The sequence below is a fragment of the Vipera ursinii genome (assembly GCF_947247035.1).
Source record: "Vipera ursinii genome assembly, chromosome: 2".
In the NCBI taxonomy this organism is placed as follows: domain Eukaryota; kingdom Metazoa; phylum Chordata; class Lepidosauria; order Squamata; family Viperidae; genus Vipera; species Vipera ursinii.
In genome coordinates this window covers 173,686,089-173,709,508 of record NC_139513.1, presented here as the reverse complement: position 1 = coordinate 173,709,508, position 23,420 = coordinate 173,686,089, and the positions used below count along the sequence as shown (strand labels likewise).

Here is a 23,420-nt window from a genome sequence, read left to right as displayed (position 1 = left end):
ATTATACTGTGAATAATTTGTTGATCTGAAGATATCCCCCCCCTCCGGGGTTGCAAGCCTGCTCCATGAACTGAGCTGAAGCATGCAAGTAAACTAGTTGCCCCTGGAGATTCTCAGAAACCGAGTGAGGAGGTTCCCAAAATTATGAAACTGAGTGTTTGTGGAAGTATGTGCGTGCATGTGTGGGAGTGTATATGTGCAAGCACAAGTCTAAGTAACACCAGCTGCCTGCAATTAGTGCAGGTTCGCATCCCACCAGGCTCAAGGTTGACTCAGCCTTCCATCCTTCCGAGGTAGGTAAAATGAGGACCCAGATTGTTGGGGGCAATAAGGTGACTTTGTAATAATGCCGCTTGGGGTGTGTGTGCGTGAAAGCCCTAATAAGCAGGCATATACATAGAATGAAGGCTACTGCTAAGCTTGTAAGCCGCCCTGAGTCTTCAGAGAAGGGCGGGATATAAATGGGAATAAAAAATAAATAAATAAAAAAAAATAATGTTTTCTCTGTGGGTAGATGAAGATAGGCCAAGCAAGCTCTTGGCAGCTGTAAGAAAAAGCAGAGTTGGAGTCAGTTGGATCTATAAACGAAGCAAAGCTGGAAGCAATTTGGATGGCTATCCAAATATGAAACACCTATGGCTCTTCCGTTCTTTTGGTATTGGAGAATCTTGGGACATCAGTGTTGTGTCATATTAACTCAAGTTTGGAGAAAGCTCTTCTTCTGTGGCCAATAATAATATTGCCCAGTTCACAAAGCAAGGATATTTCTATATATTGGGCAAGAGTTGTCTTAAGGATGCTTTTCCAAAAGGTAACTGGACTATTTTCTTCCTCAAGAAGAAACAGCCCAGTTGCCTTTTGAAAAAGCAATTTTGAGACAACTATGACCAGGATGATTAAGAATCTCCACAGACTTTGGGGCAAGAGTTGTTTTCTCTTCCATCTCTCTCTCTCTCTCTCTCTCTCTCTCTCTCTCTCTCTCTCTCTCTCTCTCTCTCTCTCTCACTCTCTCTCTCTCTCTCTCTCGAATTGATGTTGCAGGGAATCCTGGGCTGAGATATAAAAAGGTGATATACGTTATTTATAGGTTAATGCTTACAGATTTATTTTGAAGAGATGGGCTTATGTACATGGCCCATTTGCCCCATAGCTTGAAGAGACCAACAACCATTTTCGGAGGGCAAGAAGAACAGTGTTGCTTTGTACTCAACCAATGAGTTGAATACAATGAGTACAATGGTAGGAATGTCCCCTTCAGTTAAGACTTTGGTTAATATGGCCTCTAATATTTTCTAGGGGTACTTTTGCCAACCATGCTTTAATAGCACTGCAATGGAAGAGTTGCCTTCTAAGTTTCCTAGTTGAAAACCCAGCAGAAATGTCTATGTGTTATAATTATTTTTCTTGTCCTTGGTTTTTCCCTGTGTTTTTTAAATAGAGTAGCTCGAGTAGACATGAGAGGCCAATAAGGTTGTAAGAAAAAAAATATTTTAAAGCTGATCATTATATTTTCATGTTATATAAATTTTGATGCTTCACTTCTGTACGGTATATATAAATTCAATTTAATTTTGCATTATTAACCATATGTACACAATGCACACAGACACATACACCTCTACATGCATCTATACACAAACATAAAAGTATACATCTCCGGGAAGATGTATACAATTGCACAACAAGTACATCAGTTTGGACATTGTCCAGTGGGAGGATGGGGTTGCCTGTTGTCCAGAAGAGTCCCTTGCAAGCTATTGCTAAAGTCTAGAAAAGATTGTCTTACACCATTTCAGAATCAATCTGACAAGAGCAGGACAGAAGTAGCTTAAGAGTGCAATGTGGATAAGCCCCTATGATTGGCTTATCCTAACAACACTTTAATCTGAAGTCTTAAAGCTGGTCCCTTGGCGGAGAAATATGCAATACTAAGATAATACAACAACCTGTCAAAACCAATAGACCACCACCATCAGAAGTCATTTCTTCTCTTTCGTTCTACAACTGCTGCTAAAACTGAGGCCCAGCTATGACATCATAGCTGTGGGGAGTTACTGGCTGAGATGTGCACCATCTAGGAAATGGGGGGAGAAGGGTAGGGGAGATGGAATACATTTTTATACATAGTAGAAGTAATACTCCCCTTCATGGATTACTGCCTTGTCGTGGCGAAGGGGCTTGCGTAATTCAATGAAGCTATGAGCTATGCCGTGCAGGGCCACCCAAGACGGAAAGGTCATAGTAGAGAGTTCTGACAAAACGTGATCCACTGGAGAAGGAAATGGCAACCCACTCCAGTATCTTTGCCATGAAAACCCTATGGACAGTACCAAAAGGCAAAACGATATGACGCTGGAAGATGAGCCCCTCAGGTCGGAAGGCGTCCAATATGCTACTGGGGAAGAGCAGAGGGCTAGTACTAGTAGCGCCAGAAAGAATGAAGCGACTGGGCCAAAGCCGAAAGGACGCTCAGCTGTGGATATGTCTGGTGGTGAAAGGAAAGTCCGATGCTGTAAAGATTCTTTCTCCATAGGAACCTGGAATGTAAGATCCATGAATCAAGGAAAGCTGGACGTGGTCAAACAAGAGATGACAAGACTAAACATTGACATCTTAGGTATCAGTGAACTAAAATGGACAGGAATGGGTGAATTTAATTCAGATGACCATCAGGTATACTACTGCGGGCAAGAATCCCTCAGAAGAAATGGAGTAGCCTTCATAGTCAATAAAAAAGTAGGAAAAGCAATACTGGGATACAACCCTCAAAATGACAGAATGATCTCAGTTCGAATCCAAGGCAAACCATTCAATATCACAGTAGTCCAAGTCTATGCCCCAACCACCAGTGCTGAAGAGGATGAAATTGACTGGTTCTATGAAGCCCTACAGCACCTTATAGAACTAACACCCAAAAATGATGTCCTTATCATCATGGGAGATTGGAATGCTAAAGTAGGAAGCCAAAAGATAACTGGAATAACAGGCAAGTTTGGCCTTGGAGTACAAAATGAAGCAGGGCACAGGCTGATAGAATTTTGTCAAGAGAACACGATAGTCATAGCAAACACTCTTTTCCAACAACCCAAGAGACGGCTTTACACATGGACATCACCAGACGGTCAACACAGAAATCAGATTGACTATATACTCTGCAGCCAAAGATGGAGAAGCTCTATACAGTCAGTAAAAACAAGACCAGGAGCTGACTGTGGCTCAGACCATGAGCTTCTTGTTGCAAAGCTTAGGGTTAAATTAAAGAAAGTAGGGGAAAGCGCTAGGCCAGTCAGGTATGAATTAAATCATATCCCTGTTCAATATACAGTAGCGGTGACAAATAGATTTAAGGAATTAGATCTGATAGACAGAGTGCCTGAAGAACTATGGACAGAGGTTCGCAACATTGTACAACAGGTAGCAACCAAAATCATCCCAAAGAAAAAGAAATGCAAGAAAGCAAAATGGCTGTCTGAGGAAGCTTTGCAAATAGCTGAGGAAAGGAGGGAAGCGAAAGGCAAGGGAGAAAAAGAAAGATATGCCCAATTAAATGCAGAATTCCAAAGAATAGCTAGAAGAGATAAAAATGCCTTCTTAAATGAACAATGCAAAGAAATAGAAGAAAACAATATAATAGGGAGGACCAGAGATCTTTTCAAGAAAATTGGAGAGATGAAGGGAACTTTTCATGCAAAAATGGGCATGATAAAGGACCAAAATGGCAGGGACCTAACAGAGGCAGAAGAGATTAAGAAGAGGTGGCAAAATTACACAGAAGAACTATACAAGAATGAGCTTAATGTCCCTGATAATCACAATGAGTTGGTCACTGACCTCGAGCCAGACATCCTAGAATGTGAAGTGAAGTGGGCCTTAGAAAAGCTGAGCAACAACAAAGCTAGTGGAGGTGACAGTATTCCAGCTGAGCTATTCAAAATCTTAAAAGACGATGCAGTAAAAGTTTGCCAGCAAATTTGGAAATCTCAACAGTGGCCACAGGATTTGAAAAGATCAGTTTACATTCCAATTCCAAAGAAAGGCAGTGCCAAAGAATGTTCAAACTATCGCACCATTGCACTCATTTCTCATGCTAGTAAAGTTATGCTTAAAATCCTACAAGCTAGATTCCAGCAGTATGTGGATCGAGAACTACCAGAAGTACAGGCAGGATTTCGAAGAGGCAGAAGAACTAGAGATCAAATTGCTAACATACGCTGGATCATGGAGAAAGCTAGAGAGTTCCAGAAAAACATCTACTTCTGCTTCATTGACTATGCTAAAGCCTTTGATTGTGTGGATCATAACAAACTGTGGCAAGTCCTTAAAGAGATGGGCATACCAGACCATCTTATTTGTCTCTTGAGAAACCTATATGCAGGCCAAGAAGCAACAGTGAGAACTGGACACGGAACCACTGATTGGTTCAAAATTGGGAAAGGAGTCTGGCAAGGCTGTATACTGTCGCCTTGCCTATTTAACTTATATGCAGAGCACATCATGAGAAAGGCAGGGCTAGATTAATCAAAAGTTGGAATTAAGATTGCCGGAAGAAACATCAACAACCTAAGATATGCAGATGATACCACTCTAATGGCAGAAAGTGAAGAGGAACTAAAGAGCCTCTTGTTGCGAGTGAAGAAGGAGAGTGCAAAACTTGGATTGAAACTAAACATTAAGAAAACCAAGATCATGGCATCTGGCCCTCTCAATTCCTGGCAAATAGATGGGGAAGAAATGGAGGTAGTGACAGATTTTATTTTCCTGGGCTCCAAGATCACTGCAGATGGGGACAGTAGCCAAGAAATTAAAAGACGCTTGCTCCTTGGGAGGAAAGCCATGGCAAATCTAGACAGCACACTAAAAAGCAGAGACATCACCCTGTCAACAAAAGTGCGTATAGTCAAAGCTATGGTCTTCCCAGTTGCAATGTATGGCAGTGAAAGCTGGACCATAAAAAAGGCTGAGCGCCAAATAATTGAGGCCTTTGAACTGTGGTGCTGGAGAAGACTCCTGCGAGTCCCTTGGACTGCAAAGCGATCAAACCGGTCAGTCCTAAAGGAGTTCAACCCTGACTGCTCTTTAGAAGGCCAGATCCTGAAGCTAAAACTCAAATACTTTGGCCACCTAATGAGAAGGAAGGACTCACTGGAGAAGAGCCTAATGCTGGGAAAGATTGAGGGCAATAGAAGAAGGGGACGACAGAGAATGAGGTGGCTGGATGGAGTCACTGAAGCAGTAGGTGTGAGCCTAGATGGACTCCAGAAGATGGTAGAGGACAGGAAGGCCTGGAGGAACGTTGTCCATAGGGTCGCAATGGGTCGGACACGACTTCGCAACTAACAACAACAACAAGAAGTAATACTATGCTGTTTATACACCCTTTAATGTATTTCTTTCTTCTGTCTGACCATACAACGGATTTCACCTTACTGGTAATATACCGTATATAATTTTCTGCATTAAGCTAAGGTCAGACCAAGTACTGTACTGATGTTCTCTGCTACAAAGGTAAAGGTAAAGGTTCCCCCGCACATGCGTGCTAGTTGTTTCCAACTCTAGGGGCCGGTGCTCATCTCCGTTTCAAAGCCAAAGAGCCAGCGCTTGTCCGAGGACGTCTCCCTGGTCATGTGGCCGGCATGACTAGACGCCAAAGGCGCACAGAACGCTATTACCTTCCCACCATAGTGGTCCCTATTTTTCTACTTGCATTTTTACGTGCTTTCGAACTGCTAGGTTGGCAGAAGCTGGGACGAGTAACAGGCGCTCACTCTGCTACGCGGCACTTGGGATTCGACCCGCCAAACTGCCGACCTTCTGATCGACAAGCTCAGCATCCTAACCCACTGAGCCACCGCGTCCCTTGTTCTCTGCTACAAAGCTGATACCAAAAGATGTCAGATGGGCAATCAAATTAAAGTCTAATCAGTGGAGAATCTAATCAATGTTTACAGTCTGAAAAAAGGGGGAGGGAACTGAAACGTCGGAGTTTCTGTACAGTGGAATTTTATCAAGCTACCTTGTGCGCCTGCCAAAATCTTCTTGTTGATGCAAAAGTTCACAGAAAGGGGGAAGGGTTAGGGTTCATCTATACCTAAAATTAGAAGTGAACTGTATGTTTTTACCCCCTCCCCTTTAATCATCACCACATTGTACAATGTTGATTTCATTGTCTTAAGCATTGATCACCTGCCTCTGGTAAAAAAAAAATTTAATCCCATTTATATCCCGCCCTTCTCCGAAGACTTAGGGCGGCTTACAATCTAAGAAGCACAAATCAAATGTGCTTAGCAATAGCCTTCAATCTATGTATATGCCTGCTTATTAGGGCTTCTGCCCCCCTCCCCCCACGCGGCATTTTTACAAAGTCAGCTTATTACCCCCAACAATCTGGGTCCTCATTGGTCCTTTAGTTTTCAGTTTCTTGCACAGTATGTCCCAATGCTTACTTGCATTTATTACTGAATTATGTGGAGGGAGGGGAAAAAGGGAAGGAGTTGCAATACTCCTTTGGAAGGAAAGGTGAATTTCCTGATCTGGCCAATAAAAACTATAGCCAGCTGGCTTCATCTGAATTGCTTTCCCCCCCCCCTATGTTGAGTCCAATATTACATTTCGATCAATTGCATTAAATGTGTGTCCACCAAAGAGCCACCACTAATGTGTTTTTATGTATATTCATTAGTATGCCTGTATATAGATTTTAAAAAATCACTGAAGTTTGAAAAGAAATAAGTCCAAGAAATTCATTTGCAGATTTATTATTCTCTAGCACAGGGGTAGGCAACCTTGGCTCTTTTATGACTCGTGGACTTCAACTCCCAGAATTCCCGAGCCAGCCATGCTGGCTCAGGAATTCTGGGAGTTGAAGTCCACGAGTCATAAAAGAGCCAAGGTTGCCTACCCCTGCCCTAGGCTGTCTCAAAGCTTTTTTTCTGGATTTGAGATCAGAGGCTGGGATAAGGGTGCCTCTAGAACTTGGTCCTTTTATGACTTCTGGACTTCAACTCCCAGAATTCCTCAAATTCTGGGAGTTGAAGTGTACAAGTCATGAAAGGGCCAAGTTTGAAGACCCCTGCTCTAGAAACTTTCCCTTCCGTTGAACTGGGGGGAAGAAGAAGTGTTCATGCTCTCTGTGGCTCATTTGCTGTTTTATTATGAAGACGATTTCATGTCTCTGTTTTTCAGTGTTAAATGAAACCCTTGTTGAGTTTTCTTTTCTGTTGTAAGATGGACATTCTAAGTTTTAAGTGAGTCCAAAAAAATGGCTGATCACTTCTTTCATCCCCCTTGTCTTGTGTCCACCATCAGTGGGGACACGTTAGGTCAGGCATGTCAAACACAAGGCCCAGGGGCCGGATCCGGCCCGCGAAGTGGCTTCATGTGGCCCGCGAAGCCATCCTGGAAACAGTGAGGGAACGGCCCCCACTGCCTTGGCCCTGGCCCAGAGACCCTCCTTCTGCCAGAGATCTGTCCCACTCCTGCCCAGGCCCCCATAGGCACCCTTGATGCGAACGATGTAGAGCTGGCCACGCCCACCCAGTAGGCTATACGCACTCTAGCCACGCCCACCCAATAGGCCATGCCCACCCTGGCCATACCCACCCGGCCCCTTGAGGCCAACCGCAATGCTGATGCGGGCCTCAATGAAATTGAGTTTGACACCCCTGTGTTAGGTGTAAATAAAATCTGAGTGTTCCACAAATCCAAGCTGATAGTAGGTTTTTTTTGCAAAAATGGGGCTCTCAACTGATTTCTTTTGACATTTTCAATTGAAAAGCATGAAAAACATTATCCTTCCTGTCTAATGTGCTTATTTCAGACTTTATCGAGCCTGTCAGCCTCAACATAATACCCTCCATATGGGTTGGATTATAATTCTTAAAACCCACAGTTACCAGCTTGCTGGCTGTGGATGAGGAATATGACAGAGCAACACATTTCCAGGACATGACATTAGGGAAGACTATTCCTAAATCTTGCAAGCAACCAATCTTATACAGTAAAAATATTAACTTTATTTTTTAAAAAAAAAAAAAATGACAGTGATCTTCCTAAGAGGAAGTGGAATTAGTAGTAAAATAATAGAGGCGTGAAAGCTTAAATTACATTCTTTAGAATTTTCCAGATGGAGGAAGGAAAAAAAGCGCTCTTTCTCTCTTTTTTCTTGTCTATGAGCCTGTGCTTAGCATAATTATTAAGCTGAGAGAAGAGATAGCAAAACATTTCCAATTCAGTACAAGTGGAAATGAAAATGTGGGCATTAACCACTTACGAGATGCTTCCTCTGTGATTTCTGTTTTCTGCTTTTTTTAGCAGACTCACATCAGTGCACACTTTGTTATTTTATGCATTATCAGCCATTTGCTGTCCCAGACTATCAACCTCTAATGACTTACATTTTTGAGAACTAGACTGGAAAATGCATGTGTTTCTAGAAGGTATGTAACTTGGGTAATTACCTACATGAATGGCTGTATTAGTTATGCAAATTCATCATTACTTGGCACCATTACCCTGCTGCATGAAGTATAAATCTTTTTCCTTTGCTGGGTTAAATCTTAATATTGTATTAGAGAAAATACACAAGTATTCTTGCCTCACAGACAGATTACTACAGTAATGTAGTCAAAGTGGTTCAGGCAACTTTTCATGTTAACTTTTTACACAAATGGAACTTGCACAGAGCTTCAACTTCTACCTGTGTTTTCTTGCAAATGTGCAGATTTTGAGAGGGGAGGGAAAGGATTTATGTATGGTGCCCATATGTAGCATTGCTTCTTAGTCCACAAACACACAAAAATAACTTGAAGAGGAACCCACAATTCTCTTCAAATGTGCTAACTTAACTCGTCTTGGGGGCGGGGGGGGGGAACCCAGCAGAAATCCCACCAGCTGTCTTCAGTACTGCTATAATAAAGGATCTTCTCACTGTTATACCGTACAAAAGAGAAGTAAAGCAATTTGCTTGGGCAGGCACACACACAAACATCCATGTTTTTACTTGGATGTTGCTGTGCATTTGTCTGACTGCAAAAACAAAACTAAACTGCGAAGCAATGGCATCTTTCAGAAACCATGACAATTCGAAATAATGAGATATGCCATCATGCCATTGCTTAATTGGCATTATTACATAATGATGTCATGATACCTGATGCAAATATGTAAGCTGCATTATTTGTATTGTGATATAATTATCATGTACCGTCTTCCCCGACATGCAAAACACCAAAAGATAAAGTAGACGTTCCTGCAAATGGGAGGATGAGCTTTACACAAGCTCTATAGAGGGGCAGTGACTTAAAGAAAGGCTATTTTTACTGCATTTTCAAATACATCAGAGCCAGAAATACATCATCTTCATATTTTAAGACAGACATATGAAGTCAGAAATCTGGAGATGCTTTCAAAATGGAGGTACTCTAGCCTGATTTTTCTGCAGATGTAAAAGGAACTATCTTGTATAATATTTCAGGCTTCCTGTTTTTCAACTATCTTATCTAATTGACTTTGGCTAGTTTTCTACCAGTGGATAAAAAGAAAGAACATCAGAAGACACTGTAGTCCTGCTCATTAGATTTTATCTTTTCAAAAGTCTAGTTTCCCATTTGCCTTTATGTGCCACCAGTATATTTTAAAATACGTTTCTGTGTAAACTGCAGTCAAATGGGCTGGAAATTGGCTTAAAATGATAGAGAGCTAAGATCTTTCAGATCAAAACAGCAGCAATTTTGTAGAAATCAGAAGGGTACATGTTGTAGGTAAACATTTTGTGAACCAGAGAGACATACGGCTTGGAATACTAAATCAGCAAAGATCTTCAGTTGTGGATGATCTTCAGGAAGGATCAAGCACAAATTCAACCTTAAGGTTTTTTAGTCCTCTGAACAGGTGGGTTTCAAACTTTTTCAGGCGTTGGAACCTGTTGATTAAAATGGAATTCCCTAATCAAGAGACAAAGCTCTAGTGACAGAAGATTGACCATCACAGTGAACTTTCTTCTTTCTCCATTAAGTTCTCATGAAACACTAAATCACATACCCTTGTGAAAAATCTTGCTCTAAACTAGGGGTTCCCAACCTGTGGGCCGTAGCCCTCTAGTGGGCCTTGAGGGGTTTGCAACTGGGCCGTGGGCATGCGCATCCTCACTTGTGCAAGCAGCGGGTGAGCATGTGCTCATGTGCTCCATTTCTGCAAGCGGCAGGCGCGCATGCACGTTGCTTGTGGAAATGGAGCTGCATGCGCAGATGCGCTTGCCGGCCACCTGCGTGAACCATCCCCTCCCCCCACACACACACTGGTCCACAAAGCTGGAAATGTTGGGGAACTCTGCTCTAAACCACCGTGCAGTTGTCTCTGCGTTACACAGAAATGGAGACAAGCCATGTTTAAAGATGCAAACCTGGAGTTTTGTACTAATGCCAATCTGCAGCTCAGTTATGGGAACTCATATATTTGCTATCAATGGCAATAACCTTAAACAGTCAGAATTTGCATCTTTATTCAGTGCTTATTGTTTCAGTTAGTTATAGAGTATGCTGTTTTACAATGAGGTGGCTTAATAGTGAAGTAGAAATTTAATGTAACTTCTGACTGTAAGAAGCTGGAAGTAACACAGAATGACCCATCTGCTAATTCTTCTGCTTTCTGTACATTTCCTCAGAAAAATGTAATGCTGACTGTTGCTGAAAAGGCTGGGAATCCAAACTAGAAATGAATCCTGGGCTTTCTGAATCAGGCCAGCAAGCTGCCCCACCACACCTTACTAAGGACCTCCCCAGGTAACTTGCTTTCTTTTTGTTGGCTGAACCGCTGCAGTGCATTGTGTGCATGCATGTGTTAATTACCCACAATCATCCAAATGGCAATGCAACCTGATGCCCTTCAGGAGGGGGAGTAGTGTTGGAATTGTTTTCCCTCATTTGCTGGATATGGCCAGAGTTGTGGTTCCTACAGAGGTCTTCTCAATTAGACTATTTTTTTATCTTTTCCTTGGGACCCTTTGGAGAAAAAGGGGGTTAAAGATACAGAGGAGGGTAGTCCTCAATTGATGACCGTTTGAAATTATGATGGCTCTGAACAAAGGGACTTACAATCCTGCCCAAAGTTATATCCACTGCAGCACTCCCACAGTCAAGTGAATAAAATTGTGGTGCTTGGCACCTCACGCTCTGCTTCCCACCCTATCCGAATGCCCACAGGCCTTGGGCCTGCTTCCTACCCCACTGGGTCCCAAACCCTCCTCCACACATCCCATCATGGCTTGGGCAACATCCCATTACGGTTGTACATAGAAAACTAGCTTGTATTCTTCATCAGTGGGTACTACCATGGGTATTCATCCAATCTCTCTGTCCTGCCATTGACTTTTAGGGGCAATAGGTGATCCCTTTCCATCCAATATAGTTGCTGTTCTTTCCTCTATCCAGCCACTGAGTGGAGATAGCTAGACACCTTTGGGACAACCATGACCTGGATGACTGAGAATCTCCACAGACATCGAAACCTGTAAGACCCTGGGAGTGAAGCATCTGTTTTGTAGAGCAAGCCTGACTTGGAAGTTTTTCAAGAAGTCAGGCAGGACTTGTCAGGTGACTTACTGGGCCTCTCTTGCTCTTCAAAAGACACCTTTGGGATGACCTGGAACTTTTAACAAGGCTGAGTAGTACCTGACACACTTAGGGTTCAATAGAAGGCCCCATCCAAGGATGTGAAGAAACGGTTAAATTGTCCTTGAAAACTCTGGTTTCAGTATCAGAGCTTTGCTTCATCAGGAATCTGCCCAGGACCACAAAGAGGGTCTTCTGCTTCTTTGGCTTGCTATTTTTCTCCTTATCGGCCATACTCAAGAGTTGGGCAGTGACAAAAGCAAGAAATAGGAGCAGTTTGCCTTCCCATTATCTACCAATACATTACAATTATCCCAGCTGTGGTCTGCGGCCTCCCTGACTTCCCAACTTTAATGCAATCATAGGAGAAGGGCAAAAATCATGAGCAAACGTCCCCGGAGAACATCTTAAGTAGCAGTGCAACCATCCCTGCTAAGAAGGAATCCTGCCCTTGAGAAATGTTTGAGACAGGTTCTCCGTCTACAGCCATTTGAAGAACTCGCCCACCCAATTTCTCTGCCCACATATTTTGGTGAAAAGTTTCTAAGGGCCAACTTGGCTCCTGTTGTTGTACAGTGAACTGCCTGTTGCTGGGAGTCAGATTTGTTCAACAACTTAGTGAGATGATGGAACAGAGATCCAGAATGGTAAATGTTTCTTCAGCTGAAAGGAAATGAATTACCAGCTGTGATTAATGTTTCCTATAATAGCTGTGTCAATATTTGGTGCACGTGGCCAAATTCTCATTGCTTCTTGCAATACATGACATCATCTTGCTTAGGCGATAGAACTGCCTGAAAGTACATGTTTATGTACCAGTTTGTCCCATAGTCAGTGCTGCCCATCCCAGCAGGCGTCCTCCTTTCCAGAGACTTGGGAGGGGCTGATGTTGCTTTTTAAGTAATTAATAATTTGGGGTGGAAAGTAAGCAGAGGGCTTGCCTAGTTTTTTAAGTTGGAGGGAAGCAATTTCACTTTGTATTTCATACACACACCGTGGGAGTGAGGAGCTGTTCCCAAATCTGCCTGGGGTTCAGGCCTCTAACTTTTGGAGATTCATGTTTCAAGGGAAGGTGGGGCTCCCCAACCTACTACTTAAGTGAAAGTTGAAAGACAATGTATTTTAATGAGGGAAAAAAGGGCAACGCTATTATTTGAATATCTGCCTTGTTTCTTTGACAATCATGTTATATCCTTAAGTAAGCAAAGGCACCCTTAATTGTTAATACAGATGTTTGATTAAATGTGGGAATCTCATTATCATTCTACTGTATATTCTCTAAAAGCAGACTGAAAAGATCAAAGCCATGAGTTGTGGAAACTGGAACTTAAAAGTGAGTGATATTTGTGGTGGTGCTTTAGCTAAATCTGTGTTCAGCAGACCTAAGTATTTGAACCTTAGTTCTGCTAATCTTTCTTCAAGCCTTGGGCCTGATAATAATAATAATAATAATAATAATAATAATAATAATAATAATAATAATAATAATAATAATAATAAAGTTGGAAGGGAACTTGCAGGTCATCTAGTCCAACCCCCTGCTCAGGCAGGAAACCCTATACCCGTGGTGGCGAACCTATGGCACGGGTGCCACAGGTGGCACGCAGAGCCCTCCCTGTGGGCACGCACACCGTCACCCCAGTCCCAGGCCTTCAGCTGGGTTTTATAAAACCTTTTTGCTTTAGGCCTCTGCCACCGTGTGCAAAAAAAAAAGGTTCAATCAATTTCAACTTCTCATGGGGAAAAAAAGGATCTTGCAAAGTTGGAATTCATTGATTGAAAGTCCCACCCATTCTGCCGTTACCACCGCAGCCATGCCCACCCAATGGGCCATGCCCACCCAATTATCCACACCCACCCAATCAGCCACGCCCACCCGGCATCCGATGATACATAAGTGGGTTTTGGGTTGCTGTTTGGGCACTCGGTCTCTAAAAGGTTCGCCATCACTGCCCTATACCACTATAGACAAATGGCTGTATACAGTCTCTTCTTAAAAACTTCCAGTGTTGGAGCATTCACAGCTTCTGGAGGCAGGTTGTTCCATTGATTAATTTTTCTAACTGTCAGGAAGTTTCTCCTTAATTCTAGGTTGCTTCTCTCCTTGATTAGTTTCCATCCATTGCTTCTTGTCCTGCCTTTGGGCACTTCGGAGAATAGCTTGAGTCCCTCCTCTTTGTGGCGGCCCCTGAGATATTGGAACACTGCTATCATGTCCCCCCTTGTCCCTCTCTTCATTAAACTAGACATACCCAATTCCAGCAGCCATTCCTTATATGTTTTAGTCTCCAGTCCCCCAATCATCTTTGTTGCTCTTCTCTGTACTCTTTCTAGAGTCTCAACAACTTTTTTACATCATGGTGACCAAAACTGGCTGCAGTATTCCAGGTGTGGCCTTACCAAGGCATTGTAAAGTGGTATTAATACTTCACGTGATCTTGATTCTATTCCTCTGTTAATGCACTGTGTTAGCTTTTTTGGCAGCTGATTTATTGAGCCAATGCAGTCTGTCAGCCATGCGCAGTGGTCAGACACTTTACAATCTCCACACACTTTTGGCTAACCAGAGTCCCAAGACTCTAGAAGGCTATCATATTGGTGGGTTATATTAGTCATGCCTGATCTAGTTTTTGGTTCCTAATCCATTTCCTTTCAAAAAAGAGACTTTATTGGATCAAAGTTATTAAAAGAACAGGGAGAAATAATGCCATAGATCCAGGTTTTAGACCTCTTTTCAAGTTAGTAGCCAAATGCAGCAAATCACTTTTTCCTTGGAACACCAATTATGTCATTCTTATTTGAGCATAGGCTATCAGGTGTTTGGGGGTTTTTTTCCTCCTTCAATGCTACAGTTTGATGGAAATAATTCAGTGCAGAATTTATACTTTGCATATTGGAGGTTCCAAGTTTGCTTCTAGAGAAGAGGCTTTTTTTGGTCTGAAATGAGGATATATTCCTAAAGCTGATATGGCCTGAAAAACAAATCCGTCTTCTGACTTCATCCTATGCATGGATGGACTCACTGTCTGAACAAGAATAAGGAATCATAGCTGGTCTATAAATAATCCCACATGAAATGGGAAAGGGTGGTTCAGAAGCTTGCTGCCATAGCAGGATGCCTCTTCTCCTTCTGCCCTCTAACAGCAGATTCAAACCTACCCCAAGAGACCGATGTTTTGAACCAGGAAATTTGTACTGCCAGTCACACCACAACTGTGTCCTTAGTTAACCCACATTTCTCTCACAGTTGGCATAATGAGGAAATAACAACACTGACCTACCTTGAAACACTGCTGCAAGGATGATTTCAGAGATAATATGCATGAAGCATTTAGATAATTATTGGTCAACTTTTATAACTCCCGTGACTTTCTCACAGCAGCATGTAGCCAACCTTGACTGATCTCAGAAAAGCTGTGCAATATCAGAACCCAATTAGTTCTTGAATAGGGGACACCTCATGACATCCCAAGACTGTAGGCTACATTGGGGAGTAAAAAAAAAAGTAAGGCAGTAGTAGCAAATCACTTTCATATTGTTGTGACTGGAAGTTGAACTTGATTCATGGAAGACTTTATCTTACTCGGACATTCTTCCATATCTCTCTAGCTTTTTCCTGTATCTCACAAATATCAGGTTCTCTGAGCCTTTTGAACAAAAATGTGCAAAGCCCCTGATTTCCCCTGTGCTGGTGGAGGAAGATTAGACATTTCTGGGGAGAGATTCCATCCAGCCAAGTTCAGGGATACTCATGGTTATTGGACCATTTTTGCGCAGTGCTTACTGAACTACCTGTGCTGGTATAATAACGCCCAGCTAGTATCTGGAATTATAAGCATGATGAATTTAACTATATGACCCAGCCAAAAAAAACACACCAACCCCCCCCTGGACCATTATGAAGTGATGGGACACAAAGGGGTATGTGAAATATAACCTTGGGGGTTCCTGCAAGGGAGGCTGTGCCTGAGGCCTACTATAGATAAGGCAAGAGTGATGGTAGAGGCATGAAGTGGCAATCAGTAAGGATCAACAAAGTTTACTAGTTTCCTTGCTCTTTCGGCCAAGACAAATGTTTTTAAAGTGCAGTGAGCATTTTCTGTGGCAACCTTCCCCAGATTTATTGGGTCAACCACTGTGAGAATTCCCATCCAACATGGGTATCTGAAGGGAAGGCTGATCCAAGATCTGATGTATTTAAGTGCATATACTGTAATGTCTGTGCAGAGGGATGTTTCTGTTTTTTGTTTCTTTAAAAAGATGCTTGCTGCTAGAGTGGGAAAGCTCCTAATCATATGTGCTCATTTCATCCTTTTGTAGGATTCAGTGCACTTTTGGAGGCCCCAGAAACATATCGGTTCTCAGTCCTAGGAAGAGAAATTGTATCCTTGCCTGTCGGCCTTTGACTTGGAATCGCTCAGAGTTTGCCATTTTGAGAGAGAGCCTGTTGCAAGGCATCAACTAAAGAGGTGACTGAGCAGATGGTCAGATTCTGAATATACCTGTTGCCCTGAAATTTAAGGTAGACCAAGGAGTTTTGCCTTCCAGTTATTAATAACTGCAGAATTAGAATTGGGCCCATAGACAGAAAATGATTTTCTTGTGCAGGCCTGAGATAGGCTATGCAGAAGCCTATATTAAAATGAGTGGGCACTGGGTGCCCATTTTCATGCAAAGATAGCAATATGTATTTATTTATATATTAACTCCACCCATTCCTGAAAAACAGCTCCAGGCTCTTGTAAAAATTGATAAAACAAGAAACATACAAACACCATGATCTTGACATTAAAACACTAATCCATTAAAAGACCTCTGTCAATATTTTCTGACTCCCTCTAAAACTTAATAAGGAAGGCAGTTCCTTCAGCTCCAATAACAAGTTCAACAACATCATGGACCCTTCCTGAAAAAACAGAATGAACGGCTGCCAATACCTATATCTGCTAGGACTTGCAATAGGCACTCTCAAGAGTGTGAAGGTGATCTATGGGGAAGGAGATAGCCCTTGTAGCAGCTAGGACCTAAGCTTTGTAAAACTTTACACATCATCCTGAACCTTTTGGACATTGCATGAAACAAAACGCTGCTGTCCCTAACAATGCATAATTTCAAAATGTTGCTATTTAGTTCTGTGCAAAACTATGGCATACAAAACTGCATCTACTAAGAAGAAATGTACATGAAAACACGTATCTTGATGAAAATAAAATGTACTGTAGAACATTTATACGGGGGAAATGTTTTGCCCCAGACTGCGAATTAGAAAAATTGAAATATGCAAAGATACATATGTAAAATATATTTTTTCATTTAGCTGTTTATTTTAGTTACAAACTGATGAAGGAACAGGGTAAACTGAACTTCAGGTAAGACAAATGGAAAAGTGTACTGAGATTGTCAGGTTCACTCCTCCCTAAGCTTGTCAGCACAAATTTAGCAAAGTACTTAATTATGTATACTCTAACATGATTAATTTGGTAGAAAGCAAGGCTCAGGTTTTTCACCTGAGGAACTGGCTAACAACTACCCCAAACATCCCCATTAATTCAAAAGATTGCTTTAAAACATGAAAGATGAAATCTGAGTATTGAGGTGGGGGCTGGATTATCCTACAGGGAGGCCTCTTCATATGATGGCCATGTTGATGAAGTAAGATGATGGCTCTACCTGTTCCCTCGCCTGTTCTACGTTGGTTTTTCACCTGTAGTTTTAAGCAATAGCCTGTCTGAATTTGTTATGTCTTTTTTTCATCTTCAGATTTCACCTAGCTGATCCTCGGTTCCAAATGAACTCATTTCTGCTGGGGTCTTATCCAAATGTCCTCTGAGAGAGACCTCCCCAGGGGGGCACCTCAGTAACCAGCCATGGGAAACGTCTACAAGTACTACTTCAACAAGGAAAAAATCTTCCAGCACTACAACTACACTAAGGATAAGCTGGAGAGAGATGAGGAGTCTCCACTGACTCCCACGGCCATTCTCATCATTGTGCTCTGTTGCTTCATTATCCTGGAGAACCTGCTGGTGCTCATATCGGTCTGGAGGAACAAGAAATTCCACTCCGCCATGTTCATCTTCATTGGCAACCTGGCCTTTTCAGACCTGATGGCTGGCTCGGCTTTCATTGCCAACATCGTGCTCTCGGGCCCAGCCACCTTTCGCCTCACTCCGATACAGTGGTTTGTGCGAGAAGGCACTGCCTTTACCACCCTGGCCGCTTCGGTCTTCAGCTTATTAGCCATTGCGATTGAACGACATGTGGCTATCACCAAGGTGAAGGTCTACAGCAGTGACAAGAACTGCCGGATGCTGCTGCTGATTGGGGCCTGCTGGGTCATCTCAGCCACCATTGGGGGGCTGCCCATCCTTGGCTGGAACTGCATGTCCGATCTTGAGATGTGCTCCACTGTTCTCCCCCTTTACTCTAAAAGCTACATCGTCTTCGTGGTTACCATTTTCACTGTCATCCTCTTCTCCATTGTGGTCCTCTATGTCCGGATCTACCGCATTGTCCGCTCCAGCCATGCTGAGAAAGCCAGCTCCCAGACCATGGCCTTGCTCAGGACAGTTACCTTTGTCCTGGGGGCCTTCATCATCTGCTGGCTGCCTGCCTTCACCATCCTCTTGATAGACGCTTCATGCGCCAGGAAGTCTTGTCCCATCCTTTACCAGTCAAAGTATTTCTTTGCCTTTGCTACCCTCAATTCAGCCATTAACCCCCTCATTTATACCCTTCGCAGCAAAGACATGAGGAAGGAGTTCCTACGGGTGCTTTGTTGCTGGGGGATGATGGGGCAGGGAAAACCGGCAGAGCGTTGCATGATCCCTCTCCGCAGTTCCAGTTCCTTGGAGCGGTGCACTCCGAAACAGGATCTTCCCACTTTATCTTTCATGAAGGAACATTCCACGTTTGTGTGAAAAAGACACAAAGAAAGGAACTATGGAACAGCCAGGCAATGGCAAAGAATGGGGAGGAGGGCGGGATTGGACCCAAGAATGCGGTACAAACCTGATGAATATATTGTCCTGGTGGTCAAATCAACCTGCCTTGGACTTACATGGAGGTGTCCATTTGTTCACTAGACCTGCACAGTATTATGATTTGATGTTAGGAGTGTGTGAAAGACAGAGTGATTGGCTGCTGAATGATTGAGTGACATGAAATGGGGAGGGTGGGTAGCTGCTGAGCTACCAAAATTCTTATTTGGTACAATTTTCCTCTTTTCTAAAAGTTGCCCTTGCCTGTATTTGGACCCACATTTTTTATTTATTTATTTTTTTGGTCCTACATCTCAGAGCCATTCTCTTTGCAAAAAACATTCACCCACACTTCCCAGGAAACCAATTGGTTGCTCTGATCAGTTAAGCCCTTTGCAAGTTTAGCTGATTTAAACCAGTCTTCAGTTTGAGGCATACAAGACTACAAGATCAGGGGTGGGATTCAGCCGGTTCGCACCACTTCGACAGAACTCATAGCTAATTTTTTGTTGCCCAGGCCCAGAACGGACTTCCAGAAGCGGCATCCATACAGACAACAAGTTGTTCACATATTTGAATCCTACCACTATACAAGGCTCATAATCCCAGCCATGTGATCCCTGGGTTTCCTGTGTAGAGGTAGTCCTTGACTTACAGCCATTCAGTTGGTGACACTTCAGAGTTATAACAGGATAAAAAAGTGACTTATAACCATTTTTCATACGACCGTTGCAGCATCCCCAGGGTCACAAGATCAAAATTTGGATGCTTCGCAACTGACTCACATTTATGACGGTTGCAGTGGACTGGGGTCATGTGATCACCTTTTGTGACATTCTGACAAGCAAAGTCAGTGGTGGAGGCCAGATTCACTTAACAACCCTGTTACTACCTTAACAACTATAGTGCTTCACTTAACAACTGTGGCAAGAAAGATCATAAAATGGAACCTAAATTCACTTAACTGTCTTGCTTAGCAATAGAAATTTTGGGCTCAATTGTGGTCATAAGTCAAGGACTACTTATAGTGACTGAAGTTGAAGACAGACCTATCTTTAGAAGCACGGAGGGTATTTTGATTATACTTCTGGAAATATGAAATAAATATGAAATTAATTTCTGAGGGGGATGCAAAGGCTGGTTCCAAAGATGTGTGTAAGTATTTTGGGGGTACATATCTGCTAATGTCTATAACATCACAGATGCCAATCTGTATGTTCTCTACATCTTTGCCAAGACACTTTTATCACCCTTTTTAAAAGTCGTCTTCCTCTACTGTAACCTGGAAGCCAAATAAATTTTGAAAGAAAAAAAGAAGTTGAAAAAAAGTGCTAAAGGTTATACACATTGATGAAATAAATGCACAAAAATGCATAACAAGCTCTTGTGGATAGTGAAGAGAAATAATTGCAAAACTATCATAATCCCTGCTAAATTTATTCTTTCAGTTTTTCATATTTTGCACTGAAGAGAATGCATTTACATTCGCCAGGACTGGATTTACATCCGACTCTAAAAATGTTTTCAAACACAATAACCAGTGCTTTTTTTGTAAAAGAAAAAGGTGCCGGAACTCACACATGTCATACAACCTGTCTTGCCTACCCTACAAGGTTCCATCCGAAAAAGGTGCCGGAACTCCGTTCTGAGCGTTCTATGAGAAAAAAAGCCCTGGCAATAACAAAGCATTTCTTCACCTTTCAGTAGCCACCCCTTGCCCTTCCTATCCTGAAGTAGGTTTCTGATTTCCTTCCTTAGCTTGTCTTTTTGAAGCTACACTGAGATATATGAGCAATTAAGGGGATATTTTTCTGAAAACATCACCTGCACAAGCAATCTGAATCTGCAGGCTTGTGTTCACCCATACTGCTCCCTTGTAGTAAGTATGAATAGACTTAATGCATATTAAGAAAGGGTGGACTTAAAAAAACCACAATGTTTTAAATGAGGGAGGGAACATTTCTGTTTTAATTTTATTCTTTCACTTAGAGGTCGCTGAAATAAGGCTGGCATTTGCTAGAACTCTTGGTGAAAAAAACCCATCAATGTACGTTTGCTGTCATTTTATGTTTTCAGCACGGATGTCATTATTAGTCATTAATCCTTTTGATCTTCCTTCAGGAGTCAAGCAAAAAAGTTTTAATGTGGACAAATTTTAATCCATTTTGCAGATAGGCAGCTTTGGCCCGAGATCCTACAACCAAGTGCCAACCTCAGTTAATTTATTAAGATGCAGTCCAGAGGACGTTTGCCTGCAGAAGCATGATTGAAATGAATGGAATTTATACCATTCAAACACGAGCACTTACTGACTCTTAAGCTTTGTTTTTAAAAAAAATGTGAGAAAGACCAGCTTCTCTCTTTCTATAATGCATTACCATTCAGGAACATTAAATATATTATAACCAAATGAAATACCAAAAAAAAAATCAGACCAGCAACTTCGGGACCACCATTTTCATAGGTTTTGACTTTGTCTTGCAGCTCTATAGAACTAGAGGAAAACTTCCTTGAAGCAATTTTCCCATCCTCTCTGTTTCCTTTCCAGGATCAATACCTTTGTGCCCACATACAGGTAGTCCTTGACTTATCAACAGTTTGTTCAGTGACTGAAGTTACAACAGCACTGAAAAAAGTGACTTATGACTATTTTTCACGCTTACAACCATTGCAGCATCCTCATGGTCACGTGATCAAACTTCAGACACCTGACAACTGACTCATATTTATGACGATTGCAGTGTCCCAAGGTCGTGTGATCACTTTTTGCAGCCTTCTGACTAGCAAAATCAATGGGGAAAGCCAGATTCACTCAACAACCATGATACTAACTTAATTGCCGTGATTTGCTCAACAGCTGTGGCAAGAAAGATCATAAAATGGGGCAAAATGCACTTAACAAATGCCTCACTTAACAACAGAAATTTTGGGTTCAATTGAGGTCATAAGTCGAGGACTACCTGTTTTGTTAAGAGGCATTGACAGGACAAAGATTCATAAAATCTCCCAACGCTTCTTAAACTTTGCAATTGTATGTATGCCTGCACAAAAATAAGCCCCATTGTGTTTAGTTTAACATACTCCCATTTTGGCATATGGCTGCCTCAATGAACTGAGTAAACCAAAGCTCATATTAGGATGGTACCTCAGGGAACAAAATCACTGCTCAGACATTACATGCTATCCAAAGTCCTTGTCAGTTCCTGGTGTGCCTTTGGAGCAAGGAGTTCAGAGAGGCCACAGCTTAACATTCTGGACATCTCTTCTCAGATTATGCAGTAGATCTGCAGTTGAAGGTCAGCAATTAGGATCTTTAGAAACAAATATGGCTCTGTCAGCAGGGTCATGTCCCCAGGTTCCAGCCCACTGGCAATAGAGGTAATCTGATGGTGGCAACCGGACTTGCTGACAATTCATGTTGAAAGTGTATGACCAGCCCACGGTTTGTCCCTTTTGAAAGAAATGGTGATGTGAAAGACTGTTCTACAGCTGCATTTGGCAGCAACTTCTAGCCATACCCTGGTTCCCATGCTCCCCCCTCCCAGGACACTAATTCTGAGAGAAGATTTTGCATCAGAATAATCACCAGCCCTATGCATCTGTGTGAAGAGACTAGGTTTGTACACCAGTGCAGTCTATCTTAAGTATCCTTGTCCCAACCTGAAATTCCAGTCTGCAACAGAAGCTTTCTAACTTCTGTCCCATTGACAACAACAACAACAAGCTGTAATGTGGGAACAAAGGAGTGCTGGGGGCCTTGCAGGGAATGGATTTCTGAGGTTGGGGCATCTCTAAGAGAGAAGTGATGAAAAGCAGGAAAGGAGGCAATGCCTTTAAGGAGAAAGCCAGAAGTGGGTGTTTCCTGCTTGCATGGCTGGCTGTAGCCTGGAACCGTGATTCACCCAGCGTGATGTGTAGGAACATGCCATAGGAGGGTGAGAGGAGGATGTTTTTATGAATCAGAATGAGGTGCAGGCGTGGGAATCACTTCCCTCCTCAGGCACAGGCAGTGCAGTCCAAAGTTCTGGAGGAGGCAATTTAAAGAACCCGCCACCCACACTACAGTAGTCTTCTGGAGGAGTGAGTTCCTGCAAACAACTCATTTAGTAACCACAACTGGGGCCAGCATTGGGTCATTTGCTAAGTGGAACTGCAAGTGTGCTCATGATCTTAACTGCAGCTTTCCTTTGCTTTACAGACCTGCAAAGGTCATAAATGCAAGAATTAGTCCTAATCACCATTGTAGCTGCGAATGATTGCTAAACAAGATGATGTTACAAACAACGGATACCGTATAGGGGTGTTAGGAAAGGCAAGGAAAAATGTGCAGGGGTAGAGTAACAAGGAATTATGAGTTACCTTCCTGTAACTTTATATACCTTTAGCAGTTAAGCAAATTATATGAGAAATGATTTAAATAAAGTGGGATAACAATAAGTCTGTGTGTGCACACACACGCATGCCTGCGTACGCAGATTTTTGGCATGCCTGCTCTAAAGTAAGTCCCATTAAGTTCAATAGGACTCCAGAGTATTGGAGTCCTATTGCAATCTTAAACTATGAAACCATGTATGTTTATGCTGCTTGTCGTAGCCATGAAGTATCACCATGTTTGTCCTGTGTATGTATGTGTGCGTGTGTAATTGTTAATATGGGAGTGCCAGTTGATGTGAATATGTGACATAGCCTCTCTGTGGGGTATTCCTGATGCCTGCATTGACATCAATATACGATGATGTACATAAATGCCGCCCATACCTACACTTAGGCTGGTCTCTAGGCCTATTTGTCTTTATGTGAAGGGGAATGGCATAACGCCCACCTTTGGCAAGAA

At 42.4% G+C, this 23,420-nt stretch overlaps 1 protein-coding gene across 2 annotated transcripts in view; it reads left to right on the top strand.

The window, feature by feature from the left end:
• S1PR2 (sphingosine-1-phosphate receptor 2) overlaps positions 1-19,830 on the top strand; it is a 59,658-nt gene extending 39,828 nt beyond the window's left edge. The window contains exons 2-4 of one of the 2 annotated variants that reach the window (XM_083353711.1): positions 10,661-10,778; positions 15,927-16,075; positions 17,367-19,830. In XM_083353711.1, the coding sequence (XP_083209837.1) occupies positions 17,474-18,526 (1,053 nt within the window). In that variant the 5' untranslated portion in view covers positions 10,661-10,778; positions 15,927-16,075; positions 17,367-17,473 and the 3' untranslated portion in view covers positions 18,527-19,830. The remainder of the gene's footprint in view (positions 1-10,660; positions 10,779-15,926; positions 16,076-17,366) is intronic. The other variant, XM_083353712.1, reaches the window with a different exon arrangement.
• The last annotated feature ends 3,590 nt before the right edge of the window (positions 19,831-23,420 follow it).